This window comes from Ictidomys tridecemlineatus, chromosome 5, assembly GCF_052094955.1.
Source record: "Ictidomys tridecemlineatus isolate mIctTri1 chromosome 5, mIctTri1.hap1, whole genome shotgun sequence".
NCBI classification, from domain to species: domain Eukaryota; kingdom Metazoa; phylum Chordata; class Mammalia; order Rodentia; family Sciuridae; genus Ictidomys; species Ictidomys tridecemlineatus.
Window position 1 is genome coordinate 53,108,531 of NC_135481.1, and position 20,194 is coordinate 53,128,724.

General features: G+C 31.1%; 1 protein-coding gene across 3 annotated transcripts in view; it reads right to left on the bottom strand.

Annotated features, from left to right (window-relative positions):
• Nucleotides 1-2,000: 2,000 nt before the first annotated feature.
• Exoc5 (exocyst complex component 5) overlaps nt 2,001-20,194 on the bottom strand; it is a 71,976-nt gene continuing 53,782 nt past the window's right edge. For 2 of the 3 annotated variants that reach the window (XM_005322737.5, XM_078049956.1), the window contains 6 exons: nt 16,435-16,543; nt 12,070-12,190; nt 10,826-10,912; nt 5,197-5,305; nt 4,789-5,004; nt 2,001-4,176 (listed from right to left, as the gene is read on the bottom strand). In XM_005322737.5, coding sequence (XP_005322794.1) covers nt 3,988-4,176; nt 4,789-5,004; nt 5,197-5,305; nt 10,826-10,912; nt 12,070-12,190; nt 16,435-16,543 — 831 coding nt within the window. In that variant the 3' untranslated portion in view covers nt 2,001-3,987. The remainder of the gene's footprint in view (nt 4,177-4,788; nt 5,005-5,196; nt 5,306-10,825; nt 10,913-12,069; nt 12,191-16,434; nt 16,544-20,194) is intronic. The other variant, XM_078049955.1, reaches the window with a different exon arrangement.

Below are 20,194 nucleotides of genomic sequence, written 5' to 3' on the forward strand. Positions count from 1 at the left end.
AAAACTCAGTAGTAATTTAGATACTGATCTTGGATTCAATTTCATAATCTATACTTCAGAATGAGAGTCAAATACTGGATGAAGAGAAAATTAGATTAAGCAAAAATCATCATTAATAAGTCACCATATTAAAGAACTTATTTAATATTCCATAAGAAAAATAATACATAGAATATAACAGTAAAAAAGACTTAAGATTTAAATCTGAGCCTTTTAACAGTCTTAGACCTTGATAGTTTTTATGCCTCAAGTTTTTCACCTACCAAATGGAAACAGTACCCAAATCCTAGGGTTATTTTGGAATCAAATATATACAAAAGATATAGCATTGTGCATAGGACTTAAGTCCAATAACGTAGCAATAAATATCTTCATTATGCATTAAAAATTTTTAAATTGCTACATTCACTTCATATAGAATTATTTAGTCTAACAATATGGACTGGTCTTTTCTTCCAAAATAGACAATGTAACACAGATAAGCCTTCTCAAAGAGAGAGAAATAGTACAGAAACTGAAAATAGTTAATCTAATTGTATGAAAGCATCAACTGCTTTCTTTGTGTATGTCAAATTCTCCATTAGAAATCAGAATTCAGTATGCTTCTGGAAAATAAATATACTGTGGGCAATGACAGAATACTTTTGCCTTAAAAACATGTTAATCTCCAGATGTGAGCTTCTATATAGTCACATGCCCTGAGTGAACCTTGCTGTGTCCAACATACAGTTCCACTAGGCATGCCTTATTTGTTTTAAGGATTTTGTGACATTACAGGAAGCAATATCACTTTATCTGGATAAAAATATTCACTCTCACAGGTGAGAGAAATGCATCATAAGGAATCAGTAAATTCTCCAATTGGAATCAATCTACTGGTTGTTAATCAAAATTGTTTCACTGTGAGCCAAAAGGCCAGTAATCAAAAAGTAAAATATTTAGAAGTGAAAGAAGAAAAATGATTCAAAATATAAATTAATCTGCTTTAAATTAAAATTTTACTGAATCTTTAAATTAACCTACTTTAGCAGCTTTTTTTTTTTTTTTTTTAACAACAAAGAAGATCATAAGGACTTGGAATCATGATGATTCTCAAAATGAGACCAATAATTGTCTTGGAATGGCCAAACGGTCACTAAAGATCCATCTAGTTGCCAGCTTGGAAAGCTGAACCAGGAGGACCAAGAGTTCAAAACAGCCTCATCAACAGTGAGGCACTAAGCAACTCGGTGAAACCCTGTCTCTAAATAAAATACAAAAAAGGGCTGAGGATGTGGCTCAGTGGTTGAGTGCTCCCGAGTTCAATCTCCAGTACCCTCCTCCCACAAAAAAATAGAAAAAAAAAATTCATCTAGCTGTTGTAATTCTTCATAAGGACTCTCTATCTACTCTAGTTGACTGTCATTTGCAATATCATAATTTTACAGAGGCTAGACTTCCTACTTCTTCCTTAATTTTGTGTACCGTACTTTATAAAACATGTTTAAAAAAAATTTGCTGTGTTTTAGAGTATATTTTCAACTTTGATACATTACCTAGATAACACATACAGCTCATGTGAAACTGGAATACTGCAGGATTCGCCTCATTTAAGTGTTGGTAAAAGTTATTAAGTTTAATTATCTCTACCTAAAATTTTACTGTGTGTATATAAAACATTTTATTTATTAATCATTTCTTCTGAGTCATAAATTTTGGACTATGATTATTTTGGTGATCATTATACATGAAAATACTTTAAAGATCAGAACACAAATTGCTTCACACAAAATCTTTTTTTTCTTCTTCTTCTTCTTAGAGAAAGAACTTATGTTTAGGCTAAATTTCTAATCTTGGTTATATAGTCAAGTTTTTTTCTGCTTTAAGAAAAAAAAAAGAGGGGGGGATGAGAAGACTTAAGCTATGAAAAATAAGGTATACCTTAAAATTTTAAATTAAAAAATAATTTATCAAATTCAGTATGGATATCCTTAAAATATATAGTGAAATGAAATAAACAATCACAGGGAATTTGTTTATTGAGCATTAATGTTAACACTTCTAAATTAAGTATTCACTCATGAGTTTTGTCACTGTCCTCTCAATGGACATAATGGAAAATATTGCACAGAACTCAAGCAAGGAAATGATAATTAACAAAATATCTAAGCAACAAGTATATGCTTTACATTTTAAAAATTAATTCAAACAAAATAATCTGAAGTGCTTCAGACTCGGAAGTCTTAAAGTGTTATCTCGTGTTTTATTTGAGATTTTTTTTCTTTTCTCTTTTTTTACAAATTGACACTGTACAAAGAGTTCAAATGGCCAGTAAAACTACTGCCTTAAAAGTTGGCTTTAAGTAACAGAGGTATAATTGGAATTCACATCAGAGCTTTCTAAAGTGGCAACAGTACAAGCATATGACTTTTTCTGGTATCCAAAACCTCTTTTGGCTCTCCCTTGGCTAAGGAATAGAAATCTGGAAAGCCTTTTAAAGTTACCACAATGTCCTAAAATGCTTTAATGAAAGTTGGCATACCGCATTTTCCTTGCTTACCTTGATAACACTGGGCTAAATAGAAAATGAAGAAAATTCAGTCAATAGTAACTTAAATAGTAGTTAGCTCTGGGCCTGGGAGGTTTGGTAAAGTTGACCATTCAAAATTAAGTTCTTAGAAGAAAAGCAGTTTTTCAAAATTAGGCCAAAAAGCCTATATGAAAGAAAAAAAAATGTTAAGAACGAATTGAACATTAAAATTTATATGGTTTCTAGAAGACTATAAACATCAGAATGGAAGCTGAAACACTACATATAATTAGAATGCATTCTCACAGAGCAAGTTTTAAGGCTTATAAAGTAATGGTCTAAATTTATGCTTGATCTTTAAAATTTTGTAAGTGATTTATTATGTCACCATATTAAGCCAATTTGAGTAATCATATCTAAGTAGGAATAACTTCAGAAATGCCTTGAAAAAGGACAATGAAAAAACCTAGAGACCTGAAAAGTAAACAGTATTTGTAAAGCTTGTCTTCAGACTTACAGTATATAATGTTATCAACTCCCAATTCCTCTTAAAGTAGACTACTTGCATGTTTATCCCATCTTATTCAAGTTTAGCATTAGAGAGAAATCTTAAAGGATTGCAGTGTTTGCTAAACATTGTCAATATTTCTCATATGCACCATTTTCACTACATCTCACTTTTTTACTTCCATTATAATATTAAAATAATGAATAAATATGGTCCTTTAGTTAAGGTCTTCAACCTTAAGTGAAATATAAAATAAGGTAGTTTTATTAATTTCTTGCTAGAATTGGCTTAAGATTTATTTACCAAATAAGAAATAGTAAACTTTACTTTTACCCAGAAAGCAGATGTATTCTGGTCCACTAGGTCTACATAAAACATTTCATTATTTTAGTTTAGTTTATAACATTTTTCTTGGAATAGTACTGATGCTGTATCTTAGAAAACACTCCAATCAACCAACTACAGAAATTATGCTTAATTGTTAAACTTTCAAAAAAGGCAAAAGATTCTTTAGGAAAACCTAAAATAATTTGGTTAACAATTGCTGAAAAGGCCAATAAAAATTGGTGAATAAATAAATGTGATTTTGTTGTATTTCACCCATTCTTAATGAAAAATGGGATGGTAAATTTTCAAAATGGAATATGTTAAAGAACCCGAACAGGAACACTGGTAAATTTTGTTTGCCTTCTGACACCAACATTTTCTAGGATGAAAACAGTGACATAGTTTTACAGAATTTGAAAGTTATAAAATAAAGAATGGAATTAAAATTCAACTTAACAAGAAAAAAAGCAAAATACAGCTAGGGGTGTCCAAATTTCAAATAAAACTTCAAAGGTCAGTATGGCTGCTGTTTTCTTCCAGTCATTTTTTCCATAAAATGTTGGCTGTGTCATAAGGAATCTCCTGTGCTTTCTATCAACCGAGGCCTGATGAAGTACAACACACTTTGTTTGTGAATTCAACCTCAGCTGAAGTGTCGAGCAAGGCGGGCAGATCTATAGTCAGCACGAAGTTGTACGAAGGAGTGAAGTATGTTCTTGTCCAGATTAGCAAGTTGTTCTCCTGAGCAGACTTGCTTTAAATTATCTGGGGCAACTACCAGAAGATTGCAAAGTGCATGCAGAGTATCAAAAAGATGTAATACCATTGGAATCTGAAATGAGAGAAGGAAAAAAAATAACAGTGACAAAACAATTTCCCATTTTATAATGAGTTTTGCAAATTCTTCTTATATACAGTTTTGTCAGGACTTAGGATTATGGAAGTTCAAAATATTAGATTTTTTAAGCCTCCTAAAGAGTTAAAATATTTCAGAAGTTACAAAAGCTCTACAAACTTGTGAAAGGATTTATGTCAGTTTTCTCATACTATGTAATTTGATAGACTACAACTAGTTATCAATAATATAGCATTTTAAAAAATAATTTAAATTTTTAAAATTTAGGGAAAAATGATCTGAGAGACATACATGAAAATAAAATATATTATTTTCTTGATATGTAACAGACACAGCAGTAGTCATGGCTGTCAATAAGACCATTTGAACTATGCAACTGAAATATGACATTGTCTAAAATAAAACACACACAAAAAATATCAACATTGCAAATATGATTGGAACTATTTTCAGGCAGAAAGTGATGGATCTCATCCATTATAATTCAACAAACATTATAAATTTCTTAATAATCATTACAATAAGATTTAAATGGCCTGACTTATGTTCCTAACCTCATTTACAAGTTTAGTATTTGTGTATACATACCTTGAAGTCTTTGGCACACTTTCTATATTCAGCTACATCACAAATTGCTAACATGCCACCCATACAACTGTAGGAATATTGTTGAAGATGCTCATAAATAAGTCGATGAAAACGTACACCGAGTTCCATTAAAACTGTATCCACATTTTTCCCATCCATGGAATTTTTGATCTTCTCCACTTGTTTTCTTACATACGTACAGACTTTTACACAGGCCTGTAAAAGTTTTACTACACTTATTATGTAGTTTATGTGCATCAGTTTAATTAAGGAGAAAATACACATTGCTTTTCATTAATTTCTAAGTATAAAAAAAAAACTTCAGGCGTAGTAAGACACACTGATAAAAATGTTAAATAATTAACAAAACAGATACTTTTTATTAACAAATTGAACAGTTCTACTCACATTAGTATACTGTATCAAAACATTGTTTTCATCTTCTGGTTTAAAATCTGTTTTCTTTTGTTCTGCAGCCAAGATATGCTTCATTTGTCCAATCATACAATTTAATGTCCTAGAGAATTGAAAACACAACATATTTGATCCATTTAATTTATTTAATATTGACTTTTATTTATGTTATCCGTACTAAATTTTTTCATATCACCATAAAACTACTTTGTAATTGGTAAAGTTTAGATTTTAAAAAAAGTCAATCTAGGTCTTGATATCAAAAAGCTCATTATTTTACTGACTCCCTGCCCCAAACAGGGAAAAAAATTCTTTGCCGAATGCTTTATTTAAGGAAGTCTTTAAGACCTTAGAAATCTGTCGCTGACTTATTTCCTCACTACTAGAGATCTTCAAAGGCAAAATGAGACAGAGAGAATGTTTAAGAAAGTGGAAAGAATGACTAAGGTCAAAGAGAGCAAGTGGAGAACATGAGTCTCATAATCTAGGGATAATCAGGAAGATGAAGAAATTCTACTAAAGGTCCAACTGAGAAACGAGGGCATGAATTTCTAACAGTACTAGTGACCTATTAATTATGTGATATTCTCCAACAGCAAATAGCCATCCAATTATAGGAATAAAAGAGACCAGAATGATCCAGAATTTAGGGTCTGTGTGACAGTCATGGTTGAAGGAAGTAGATTTAGAGTAAATATAAGGCAGCAATTTAAGAGATGGACCATATGATTTGGGCACAATAATGAATGAAGTAAAGTTAGGAAAAGGATAAGAAGAATGACCCAAAATGAAAAGATTAAAGGACAGAGGTCCTGCTGAGGTCAGAAAACAGGCATGAGGAGAATTAAAATGTTGGTAAAATAGGAGGTTTGAAGTTGGTATTAAAAAAAAAAAAAAGAAGTAGGTGTAGAGTAGCGCATTTGGGTTTAAGGTTTTTATTACCAATGATAACAATCCAGTGAGGCATATGAGTAGATGTTTAAGTGAAGATGATTGATAAGATGAATGGTTTATACACAGAGACATAAAAAGAACCTGATTTAAGGTAAAAAGAAAAATTATGAGACAGATGCCCCAAATTCTCAGTAAATGTACAGCATTCAAATAAAAGACTGAAAAATGAAGCAACAAGAAAGGAAAGATATGAGCTTCAAAGGCAAGATACGTTCATTTAGGCTTAATGGATAGATTTTGCTTTAAAATTATCATTAGGAATTTAAAGGAATACTAAGCCTATATTTAGGGTCACACTTGAGAGACCTTCACAGACCACTATGCCTTTAATGTATTAAGTAATAAAAACACCAAGATTATGACTTATATGGAAAGACAAAAGAGAATATTTCATGTATTGATAAGACAGGAAATATATATTTCATACACTTTTGAAAACTTAACATATATCTAACCTCCCCACTTTCCAAAAGTGATTTTTTTTTTTTTTTTAGGTATTCTGAGGCAAAGCAAGCAGAAACAAATTAATGCAAAGGGTTTAGGTTAGGAAAATACATACTTGTCAAAAGTAATGTTTGTAACATCTATAATATATATGTATACATATTATAATGATAGTGAATGAAGTTCTATTTATGTATAACCTGATGTGATCTTGACTAGAAACAAAAGATTATTATATACTAACAAATTAAAGAAATAGGTAAATTTGTAGAAACATGTAACCTACTAAAAACAAATGATGAAGAAATTAGAAAATCTGAACAGACAGTAATGAAAAAGGAGATTAAACTGGCAGTCAAAGACCTCTCAACAAAGATAAGCCCATGACCAGATGGCTTCACTGGTGAATGTTACCAACCATTTAAAGAATTAACACCAATCCTTCTCAAACTCTTCCAAAAAAAATGGGAGCAGTAAACACTTCCAAGCTCATTTTACAAGGCCAGCAAACTCTGATACTGAAGCTAGACAAAGACACTAGAGGAAAATTACAGGCCAATATCCCTGATGAACTTTGCTTAAAAAAAAAAAAGCCTAGCAAACTGAATTCAAAAGCACACTGAAAGAATCATACACCATGCTGAAAGAACCATACACCATGATCAAGCAGGATTTATCCCTGGGATGCAAGAATGAGTCAATATAAGCAAATCAATAGCTATGATATACCAAATAAACAGAATGAAGAATGACATTATGATATTTTGAAGAGATACAAAAAGCAGTTCGTAAAATTCAACATCATTTCATGACAAAAATTCTTAACAAACTTAAGTATAGAATGAATATACCTCAACATAATATAAGACATATATGATGAACCCATAGACAATATAATTGTTAACAGTGAAAATCTAGCTTTTCCTCTGAGATCAGAAAAAAAGACAAGGATATCCACTTTTACCATTTCTATTCACTGTAGTAGTGGAAGTCCTAGCCTAAGCAATTTAGGCTAGAAAAAGAAATAAAAGACACCTAAACTGGAAAGGGAGAAGTGAAATTGCCTCTTCAGTGACATGTTACTATATACAGAAAACCCTAAAGACTCCATCAAAAAACTGCCAGAACCTGAATTCAGTAAAGTTACAAGATGAAAGTCAATATACAAAAATCAGTTGTGTTTCTATACACTATTGATGAATTATCCAAAAAGGAAATTAAGGAAACAATCCCATTTATAATAGTATTAAAAAGAATAAAATACTCAGGAATTAAGTTAACTACAGAAGTAAAAGACTTGTACTAGGAAAACTATAAAACTTTCCTGAAAGAAAAATAGATAAATAAATGAAAACACATCTCATGTTCATGGCTTGTAAGAATTAATATCATTAAAATGTCTGTACTGTCCAAACTGATATATAGGTTCAATATATTTCCTATCAAAATTCCAGTGACACTTTTCAGAAACAGAAAAAAAAAAAACTCAAAAATTCATATGGAATCACAAAAATCCTGAATAGCCAAAGCCATCTTGAGCAAGAAGAAGAAAACTAGAGACATCACACTTCCTGAATTCAACTCATCTTTGAGATAAGGGTGCCAAAGATATACAACAGGGAAAGAATAGCCTCTTTGTTTTATGGTACTGTAAAAACTGGTTGTCCACATACAGAAGAATAAAACTGGAACTTTATCTTCCCATATACAAAAAATCAATTCAAAATGGAGACTTTAACATAAGACCTTAAGATGTAAAACTACCAGAAGAAAACATAGGTAAAAACTCCTTGACATTGGTTCTAGCAATGATTTTTTGTTAGGCCACCAGAAACACAGACAATAAAGCAAAACTATATAAGTAAGAGTGCATCAAACTAAAGAGCTTCTTTTTAGCAAAGAAAATAACTAACATAGTGAAGACACAAGCTACAGATAGGGGAAAATACATTCAAAGACATATATCTTGTAAAGGTATCCAGAATATATTATATAAAGAATTCAAACAACTCAATAGGAGAAAAAAATCAAATAACACAAATTTTAAAAGGGCGAAGGACCTCAATAAATATTTTTCAAAAGAAGACATACAAATGGCCAAGAGATATATGAAATGCCTCAACATTACTAGTCATCAGAAAAATGAAAATAAAAAACACAATGAGATATCACTTTATACATGCCAGGATGGCTTAGACAAGAGATGCTAAGTGTTGGCTAGGATGTGAAGAAAATGAAACTTCTGCATGCTAAAGTGGGAATGTAAACTGATACAGCCATCATGGAAAAATAGTATGGCAATTCCTCAAAAAATTAAAAGTACAACTACTTTACTATATTATCCAGCAAACTCACTACTGGGTATATATTCAACAGAAATGAAATCAATATCTTGAAGACATATGTGCTCTCCCAGGTTAACTGTAGCATTATTCCCAATAGGTAAAATATGGAAACAACCTAAATTTCCAGTGAAAAATGAATGAACAAAGAAAACGTGTATACTTATACACAAAGTACTAATGAGCCATAAAAAATAAAGAAATCCTGCCATTTGTGACAACATGGATGAACCTGGAGGACATTAAACTAAATAAAATAAGTCAAATACAGAATGACAAATACTACATGATCTCATATGTGGAATTAAAAAAAAAAAATCAAACCCATAGAAGTACAGAGTAGAATGGTGGATGCCAAGAACTGTGAGGGAGAGAGTGGTAGAGGATATAAGGAGTCAGAATACAAAGTTTCAGTTGGGCAGAATTTAATACGTTCTGGAGAACTAAAGTATAGTATGGTGACTATAACTAATAATACTATTTTCATACTTTGCTGAAAGAGTAGATCATATGCCTTTTCATCACAAGAAAAAAATGGTAACCATGTACTGATGGAAATGTTTAATTAGCTTTCTTGTGATAATCATTTTTTAAAAAATGTTTTTTTTTTAGTTGTAGTGGACACAATATCTTTATTTTATGTATTTTTATGTGGTGCCGAGGATTGAATCCAGTGCCTCAGCTCTATCACTAAGCCACAACCCCAACCCCTGTGGTAATCATTTTACAAAGTGCAAATATGTCAAAACTTATTATACACTTTACATGTAAACAAATTTCATCTGTCAATTAAACTTCAGTAAAGCTGGGAAAAACAGTAAGACAAATTTTCAAGATTCTTTTAAACCTATTCTTCAGTAAACTACTCTGAATGATTTTATAACACCCTTTCTTTTTCCAACTTTTTATTCTATTTTTTCTTCCCCTTTATTATCACATATCATATAGTCAACAGTTCTCAGTCTTAGTGTGAAGGTCAATTGCAAGTGAACTGCAAGGTGAGTTGCAAGTAATTTCTTATTATACATAAAGTAAAAATGTTCGATATTTGCATAAGTTAGATTCTCAGTTATCTTTTAAATAAGGCTATTAAAAATCTACATTCAAATATGCTTTACTGAACAAGAGAAAGTAGAATTACCGAAATATAAATCTATACCCAAATCTTAGTACCATGGGTTTTAAAGAGTTCCAGCTCTACCATCATTATCTGTGTGGTTTTGAGCAAATTTATTAAAGTCTCCATTTCCTCATCTGTAAAATGGAAACAGTAGTTCCTACCTAATACATGAAATAATATAGGTAAAGGCCCTTATACTGTGCTTGGCATATAGCAAATGCTTGATAATCGGTAGATACTATCATCATCAATAAATATATGAACATCATCCCCAAAACAGATAGACTAATGTACCAATAAAAAATATAGAGAATTGAAAAGAAAAAAACTTAGACAGATCCCTTGGGCTCTGTACTATGAGCAGGTAATTATCTTCAACAGATATTAGAAGTACTTTTAGAAAATTACTGTATTTATTTAAAAGATTTCATATATAAGCCTAGAAGTTCTAAATAAATATAATACTATATATTACACACCATTTTTAATGGATTTTGTAGTTTGTATCTAGAGTGGAGATGGGGTGCTTACAAAAAATGGTTTTTAATGAAATCTAGTTTAAAAGTATATCTAAATATACTTTCTGAAATAAAATATCTTGGGAGTTCAATTAACATTCTAATAAGGTTAAAAGTCGTTCACAAAAATAACATCAAATGTTACAGCAAGACAGTGGAATTCAAATAAGTTTCTCTAAAAACTTTTTTTGCTGCTATAATATTTATATAATTTTTAAAAATTCCAAAGAAAAACAGCAACTTGCCTATCAATGCCAGTATCCAATTTCATCTCCATTTGCTCAATTATTTCTTTTTTTTTCTGAAGGCATTCAGATAATTTAGGAGAAGAGCTATTGTAGATTTAAAGGAGGAAAAAAATGCATTAATAGCCTAATCTCTAAGTTTTTCATATTAATATGTATACAATACCAACAGATCATAAATCCAAGAAGTACAAAATAATTATTTATGTTCATATGCCCAGTTTATTACAGTAGTCACACAAGAAAACAATTATCCACTAAAAGGAAAGGAAGAAGAGTTAAATTTGCTATTCTCATCTCTGAGGAAACAGCCCTTAAGAATACAAACATGTTTAATTTTGGAACTATATGGTTTAATTTATAAGTAAATAGTTGGTAAAACACTCAGAAAATTCACAAGGTATCACTAGACTCTTAAGAATATAGTAAATCATTAACAATAATTTGGAGAGAAACAGTTGTATTTATTGTCCCTAAAGTAAAATAAGCAACAATAATAAAAAGCCCTGACAATTATATTTGCCTTCTGAATGCTGCCAAAATATTAAAAACACCTGAAATATTAAAGAATAAGCAACCTAAACACCATGTGAGTTTTTTGCTATGTGGCAACAGCTCTTTAAAAAGCAAATTCCCTTCAAAGTATGATTCATGGATCACAAGTGACTTCACTCTTGAAATTGTTTCTGAGGCAGTCTTGGTATATCAATGTTTATAACAACACATCTAAAATTTTTCTAAGAATAGTTTCTCTTGTCAATAATGGTACTACATAAAAATCGGTAAAACATATTCACATAATACATATTTCTTATTTCTCATATTCTTTAAAGGTTCATAAAATTGATATAAAGATATAAACCAGATATTAGTGTTTCATCAAAATTTGTCCTATTAATCTCATAAATTATTTTGTACATCTTTATATAACAAGCAGCTACAGGTGGATTGTGTCTATTAGACCCTTGGAAGGAGTAAATATGCTAAATTGCATTAAGCTGTAGGGCCTCTTTAACATTAGATTTCAATTTTAGATTTAGGACAGATTAAGTCTTTTCAAATGCAACAAAACTTAATAGCACAGTAGAAAGAGAAAATAAGAATGCAAGGAAGAAGGAAAAGATCTTTTCATTTCATACCTCCATCCTATTTGATGCTTTCATGAATATGTATTTTTAAAATTTAATAAAACTATTCTAAAATATCCTTTGAAATACCAATAAAAATATGACAACGTAACTTACCTTATTAGTGGCATAAGGTGATCATTAAACTGCTTGTCAAAAAGATGGAAAATAGTATTGGCCTGTTGCACAACATCCAAAAAATAGAGATTTGCATTCCTAGAATCTGAGGATGGAATTCCTAAAATTGAAAGACACAGATAAATGAAAATTATCTTTAAAAAAATTCATCTTAGCAATAGAAAAAAGATGTGGTTTTATATATACAATATGAATAAAAGTAACTGTTATTTTAATAAACTGGCAATGACTTTTACAAAGGAAAACTAAGCTTGTTAATAGCTTAAAATTCACCCAAAGTTAAATTTTATGCCCAAATGACCATCATATTCATGATTTGCTTAGATAAACCTAAAAATAAATCAATTAACAATTCTTCTTGAGTTCTACCTTCTCCTTACTTTTCCTAGCTCTCTGGTGCCCCATGATTCACATGTGATATGAATATATTCCCACCATTTTCTTTTCTTTTTGTTCTTTGGTGATATTGGGGATGGAAACCAGAGCCTTGTACATGCTAGACAAGTATGCTATCACATCCCTAGTCTTTTTTCTTTTCCTTTAATTTTGAGACAGGCTCTTACTAAGTTGCCCAGGTTTGCCTGGAACTTGCATCAGTTTCCTTAGCAGCTAGGATTACAGATGTGCACCACTGCACCCAGCTTTCCATAATTAAAAAAAAAAAAAAAAAAAAAAACAAATTTCTTTATCACTGATAATAGTTAAAATACTTTTTTTATTGATCTTTCTTGTTCAAGCCTCTTTTTTTTATTGTCTATCCTATATAATGCTGTCAGTAATGTGCCTAAAATTAACATTTGACTCGTTTTTTCTACTATTTCCTCAAAAATACTCAAAACCTCCAATCTCAGCAAATTCCTAATATTCAGAATGATAATCAAGCCAGTCCACTGATAAAGCAGCAGATAAAAAAGTCAGCTTGTCCTCTATGGATTTCAGTTTCCTCCTTTCTTTAAAGAATAACTGATGAATTTCAAGGTCCCTATTGTTTGTTCTTCTAGTAAACTTAAAAAGAAAATAGAGACTAAGAAAAATATCCATAGCTGACAATATGAAGCTTAATATATAGAAGTCTTTATAGGACAATGATCTTTTCAGTTTTAATAATGAAAAATAAAAGTGTTTTTCTCCCTGACCAAAAAAAAATAAATAAATAATGAAAAATAAAAGTGTTTTTCTCCCTGACCAAAAAAAAAAAAAAAAATCAATTGTTAAGAAAGCTACAGGCTTCGACACAAACTTTTGAGAAAAAAAAACAAAAAAAACCCAACAACAGAAGTAGGAAATATCCTTTATTATAAGACAAGAAAATTAAGGCAATATTGATGTATGTTTCCAATCCCTAAATTATTGAAGCTTTTAAGAAATATTGAATAATGAATGGAAAAACTGGCACATGCATATAGGTTGGTAGCAGTATAAGTATGGTTAAGAAAAAAATCTTCAGGAAAACAGTTTATATCAAAATTAAAAGGTAAAAAATTTTGTATCAAAATTTAGAAAAATGAATAAACAAAACATGTTTTGATCCAGTAATTTCATGTTTGTGTTTTATGAAAAAAAATAGTTCAATATTAGGAAAATGAACTCTGGAAGGTTAATTTCAGCATTATTATACTACAAAATGGAAACGATGCAAAATAAGATACAGTAACCTTATATGTGCTCCACAGAATTTTATGCAATCGTTAGAAATAATAGCAGTTGAGTATTAACTAGATGCATGAGAAACACTTATGCATATGAGGAATCTTCCCATTTTACAAGAAAATTTCCATTCCAAAATAAGAATATTGCCATTAAAATGAAGATGCTAGGTTTCCATACTTGCTGAATAAGAAATCCTTCATATAAGACAGATTCAAATTCATGTTACTTTTTTCATTATTTTCTTTATTCTTCATCTTTGAGGTATTACTATCCCAACAAAAATTATTACACTGAGTCATTTGCAAGTGACAAGGGTTAAATATTTGATGCCAAAGGCCTATCATAATTAAGTTAAAAAAATGCTTTTATATATAAGAAAGGATAGGATAACATAAAGATAAAGGCAAGGCCAGTAATGTAGTAGGTGACTGAGAGGAAGAGTGAAGGGGTAGGTAAAGGAAGGTAATGCAGAATGAATTCTTAAAAAATCATATTATGTGCATATATAAATGTACTACAGGGAACTTCACCTTTATACATAGGTAAAACCAATCAAAGACAAATAAATAGACAAGTGAAAGGAAGTCTAGTAGAGAAGAGGAAGGAATATGGGGACAAGGGAGAAAGGATGGGAAGGAAAAAGGGGGATAGATAAGGGGGGATCATGAACTGAAATCAAACTCCATGCACTTATGAGATTGTCAGGATGAACACAGCTACTATGTATAACTATAAAGCTGTAATTTAAAAAATGCTTTTTTTACATCATAAGAGTAACAACATGAAAAAATGGAAAATGATAAAGCAGAGTGAACCCAAAGTGACTGAATTATGGCTAATTTGGTTCATAGTTAAATCTTTACAGAATGTCATTTTATACAGCCTATACAGATTTTCTGAGCATCTATGTAGTTTCTGGATGCTAAGGTACAACACTAGATAAAAGAAAGGTTCCTAATGTTATTTCTACCTAGAATGTTCTATCTTATTAGTATACTCTATCACTTCATTAAGCTCTCATCTTCTCAGAGATACCTTTTTAAATCACCCTTTCAGAAAAAAAAAAAAAACTTCAAATTACACTGTTCACCCTACCTTTCCATTACTATCTCTCTTACTCAGTTTCATTTCCCTTCATTGCACTTCCTAATCATTTTTCTATCTTTCCACAAGAATATAAACTACATGGGTCTGGCAGTAGTCATATAAGTGTTAAGTGAATAAATTCTGAAGTAGAGGCAAACACTAACATTTAAAAATTTCACTGTGATAAATGTTACTTTAAAAAGCTAATTCTATCTGGTTGTAGTTGTTCCTGCCTGTAATCCCATGACTTGGGAGGCTGAGGCAGGAAAATTGCAAAGTGTGAGGACAGCCTGGGCAACTGAGTGAGACCCTGTTTCAAAATTTAAAAAATAAAATAAAAGATAGGAATGTATAGCTCAATGGCCCCTGAGTTCAATCCCCAGTTTAAAATACAGTTAATTCAATGATGAGACAATTCAATAAGCAAGACAGTAGTACTACTTCAGTTAGGGTGATCAGTAAAGGCCTGAGAAGGTGACATCTTAGTTGAGATCAAATGGTTGAAGAGCCAGCCATGAGATGAGCTGAGGAAAAAAGTTTTTTGCGATGGGAAACACCAAGTTTCCCATTCCCATCCCTTAAATGTTAACTTAGGCAAAGAGCCTAAGTTAGGAAAAAGAATGAAGACCAGAGTGTCTGGAATAGTGTGGGGAAATGCAGTATGTGGAAAAGGATGAATACATAAGAGGCAGATCAAAAGTCAGGCTTCTTAAAGAGTTTGTTATTGTTTTCCCTCTAAGAGTAATAAGCCACTAAAGGATCTTAAACAAGGAAATGATAATTAAACTGGCTATAATATAAAGTCAGTAACTTGGAAAGGCAAGAGTGAACACAGAAAACCAGTGATGACAAGTTGAACTAGGGTGGCAACAGTGGAGATAGAAAAAAGTAAATGAACTTTTACTATTTTTTGGAAAGATACTGACAGGATTTGCTGATAGGTTGACTATCAGCGTTGATAAAAAGGAAGAATTAGGGCAACTCCTTGGTTTGGGACTTGAGCCACAGGTGAACAGCAATGCTTTTAAGGACATGTGAGAGTAACAAGTTTAGGAGAAAGATAAAGAGTTTTGTTGTGGATATGCTAAATTTGAGATGACCATTGAAAATGTGGTGAGGTCAGGAGGGCAACTAGATTAATGAGGCTGTAATACAGGGAAGAAGTCATTATTACACTATTTATACTAACCAGTAAGCTCAAAAGATCAAAAGTAAAAGAAAAAAGTTAATGTCAATCTATCCTCTTACAGACTTATTTTTAAAATTTTTTCCCTTCTAAACCTTACACCAGTTTCCCAGTCAGAATGGTTCTCTTTTGTTTCTGTTCCTTGAAATTTTACAATATATAACAAAGCAATCTACTCTGCCATACATTGTAGTGACTTATGTGGCCTATTACCTTACTTCACTGGATGTAAACAATAGGAGAGAACCATGTCTTTGCATGGTTTGCAGCACTTGGCAAATCCTTGCACTGTAGAAGCTCAAAATTCACTGCACTTAACCAAATTCAATGTACAGAGATGATTATACATGAAGCAACATTATATATACAGTTTAAGCAGGATTAAAGGAATTTAGCAGAAAGTTTAATACAAATATACTCACCAGCAAGTCCTGTTTCCAAAGCATAATCAATATGCTCGATACATAAAAATTCCACCAGAATGGTAAAAATTCTAAAGGCATTCCTCGGTAAATCAGAAGGGTCAGAGAGCTTTTAAACAAAATAAAACAAAAATTACTCCTCAGATCTATCTTTTAAAAAAGCCAACTCCTTTTTTTTTTTAGTGATTTTTTTCTTAACTATCAAAGACACAGTATGATTCGTATTCCACCTCCCAATGTCCACACACAATAGCAATGTACCCTTGATCTATAATTCTCCTGCCTTAGAGAAATGTTTTTTAAACTTGGATTGCAATGTATTAGTGAAATCCAATTGTACTTTTAAGAAATACATGCATATACACCTTATACCATTTATGTGTGTGTGTGTATGCACACAAATAAAAAAAAACATATAGTGGGATAACATGTAAAATGTATTTCTTGTTATAATGGGTCAAGGTCAAAGAGGTTTGAGAGTCATTGAACAAGGGCTACTTAGTAACATTCAGAACAAAAGGATTTTTTATTTATGGAAAATAAATTAATAGGGCTGGGGATGTGGCTCAAGCGGTAGCGCGTTCGCCTGGCATGCGTGTGACCCGGGTTCGATCCTCAGCACCACATACCAACAAAGATGTTGTGTCTGCCGAGAACTAAAAAATAAATATTAAAAATTCTTTCTCTCTCTCTAAAAAAAAAAAAAAGAAAATATGTATAAAATAATTCCATAATTTCCTGGTTTAGTGAACCTTTAAAATTTAACCTCACTAACCCTCAATTTAAAATTTAACTTCACCAACTCTAAGTTTTTTCATTTGTAAGATGGAAATAATATTAATAGTACTCACTTTCTAGTTTTAAGGTTAGAATAAAACATGAAAAGTATTGTGTTTTTAACACAGCTAACATACAGTAAGCTGAAAATTTTCATTTTCATGCTGCTCATAAACTAGTAAAAAAAATTAGTAGTTACTCTGACAAAATGAAATCTAACCTTTAAAAACTTAGAAAAGTACTCTTAACTTCTTTTAACTGCTTTCTCAAATTATTATAAATTCATTTCTACCTTTGTCAAGCTGTTTCATGTGACCTCTCAGGGTAATGCTTATTGCAAGCTAAGCAGCCCTTCTCTGAAATGCTTGGACTAGAACTATTTGGGATTTAGGAATTTTTTGGATTTTAGGGAAAAAAAGTGAGAGTGAGTGAGTGTGTGTGTGGGTGTGTGTGTGTAAGAGAGACACACACAGGCACATACATACATGAGAGAAAGACACAGATACACACATCTTGGGAATAGAACTAGAAGTTTAAACATGAATATTTTTAGTGTGCCTGCATTTTTAAAAAATTTCTTATTTGTTCTTTATATATGTGTGTGTGCGTATATGTCATATATATGACAACAGACTGTGTTTTGACTTATTATACATATGTGGAGTGTAACTTATTCTAATTAGGAACCCATTCTTATGGGTGTACATGACGTGAAGTTATACTGGTTGCATATTCATGTATGAACATAGCCAAGTTATATCCTATTCATTCTACTGTCTTTCCTATTTCCATCCTCCCTCGCTTCCCTTCATTCCCCTTTATCTAATCTAATAAACCTCTATTCTTCTCCCCACATCCCTTATTGTGTGTTAGCATCCACTTATCAGAGAGAAAATTCAGCCTTTAGTTTTGGGGATTGGCTTATTTCACTTAGCATGACAATCTCCAGATCCATCCATTTACCAACAAAAGTCATGAAGTCATTTTTTTTATATTTTTTAGTTATAGATGGACACAATACCTTTATTTTTTTAATATGGTGCTGAGAATTGAACCAAGTGCCTCACATGTGCCAGGCAAGAACTCTACCACTGAGCTACAACCCCAGCCCATGAAGTCATTCTTTTTCATGAGTGTGCCTTCATTTTGACTGAGACCTACCTGTCCTCTCGAAACAAGTATGGAATTTTTCACTGTGGTGTCACATTGGTACACAAAAATTGCAGATCTGGAGTCTTTCAGATTTTTGCATTTTTAGATTAGGGATGCTGAACCCTAATATAAGGTCTACTTAATAACTACCCAACTTTTACCCCTCATTTGTCTTTCTACCTCCATGCTTAACTTCATAAATAACAGTGAAAGACGAAATGCTTTACTCTTAAGAACAGGAAAAATGGAAAGTATTTGTTTTCCCCATCTCTATTCAAAATCATACAAGTTGGGCCAGGGAATAAGGCAAAAGAACAAAATAAAAGTATCTATAACAGAAAAGTGTAAAATTGTCCTTATGTGCAGAAACATGATAGTCTATATAAAAACTTTAGTGGAGTCTATTAGAATTACAAAAGTAAGTTTAGTTAGGTTGCAGGGTGTAAGATGAATATATACTAACAACCAAGTTAAACCACAAATTTTAAGAACACCATTTATAGTACATTATGATCAAAATATATTAAATGGAACAGAGTAGTCCAGAAACAGACCCACAAACAAGTGGTCAACTAATTTTTGACAAAAAGCTCAAAGCAATTCAGTGGAGAAAGAACAGTTTTTTTAAATGAATAATGATGAAAAATCTGGATAATTTTAAAACTGAGCTGCAATCTATATTTTATATTTTGTATAAAAGTTAACTATGAACTGATTATTGACCTAAATGTAAAATCTCAAATTAAGAATACTAAAAGAAAACCTAAGAAGTAATCTGTATGACATTTAGATAAATATGTATGATATAAAAAATACCACCCATAACAGAAAAATTAGATTTTATCAAAGTTAAAAATTTCTATCCTTTAAAATATTGTTGAGAAATTAAATGTACAGGCTATAAACTGAAAAGAAAAAAAATCTCCAATCACATAGCTAATAAAGTGTAACGAGAATATAGAACTCCACTCCCCCCCCCAAAAAAACCCAAATTGTATGAAAGATATGAATGAACACTTCATCTAGGAGTAAATACGGAAGGCAAATATATACACGAAAAGATGTTCTACATTGATCATTTCATTAGGAAAATTAAAACTAAAACCATAAGATATCACTATCCACACTATTTGATAGTTTCTTTGAAAATATTCTATGATTCTGTCATATCACTATCAAATATTTTTGAGATCTATTCATGCTGATACAGGTAACTCCACTTGACTCATTTAAATTGTTGTTTTTCTAGGGTATGAACAGTGCCAGTTTTCCAATTTCTCTTTTTCACTGAATTGCTTCTAATTTTTTATAATGCAAACAATACTGTTATATTAGATATATCACTTGCACATATGAGCTTTTCTAAGGAATTCCCAAATTACTCTTCAAAGTAACTATAGAAATTTTTACTCACATTAGCAGTGTGTGACAATTCCTGTTGCCTTACTTTGTCACCAATACTTGGCATCAGACTTATTAATTTATGTCAACTTAATGAAAACAAGATGGCATTTCTCCTAAGTTTCATTTCCCAATTAAAGAGACTGAATATTATATTAATATTTTACATTTCCTTTTCTGTAAATTGCTCATGTATATTCTTTGACTTGATTTCTATTGATTTGTATTCATAAGTGCATAATTTATGACCCTCAAAATAAATTCATACGTTATACACATCAATATAAATAAAGTTCACATTGCCTCAATTCTTAATTCTACTTAAGAATCATGTCTATTTCTTCATCTATAAATAGGATTATTATGATGATAATTATGATGATTAATTAAAAATACTCTCTCTCTCTCTCTTAAAGTGCTTAGACTAGTG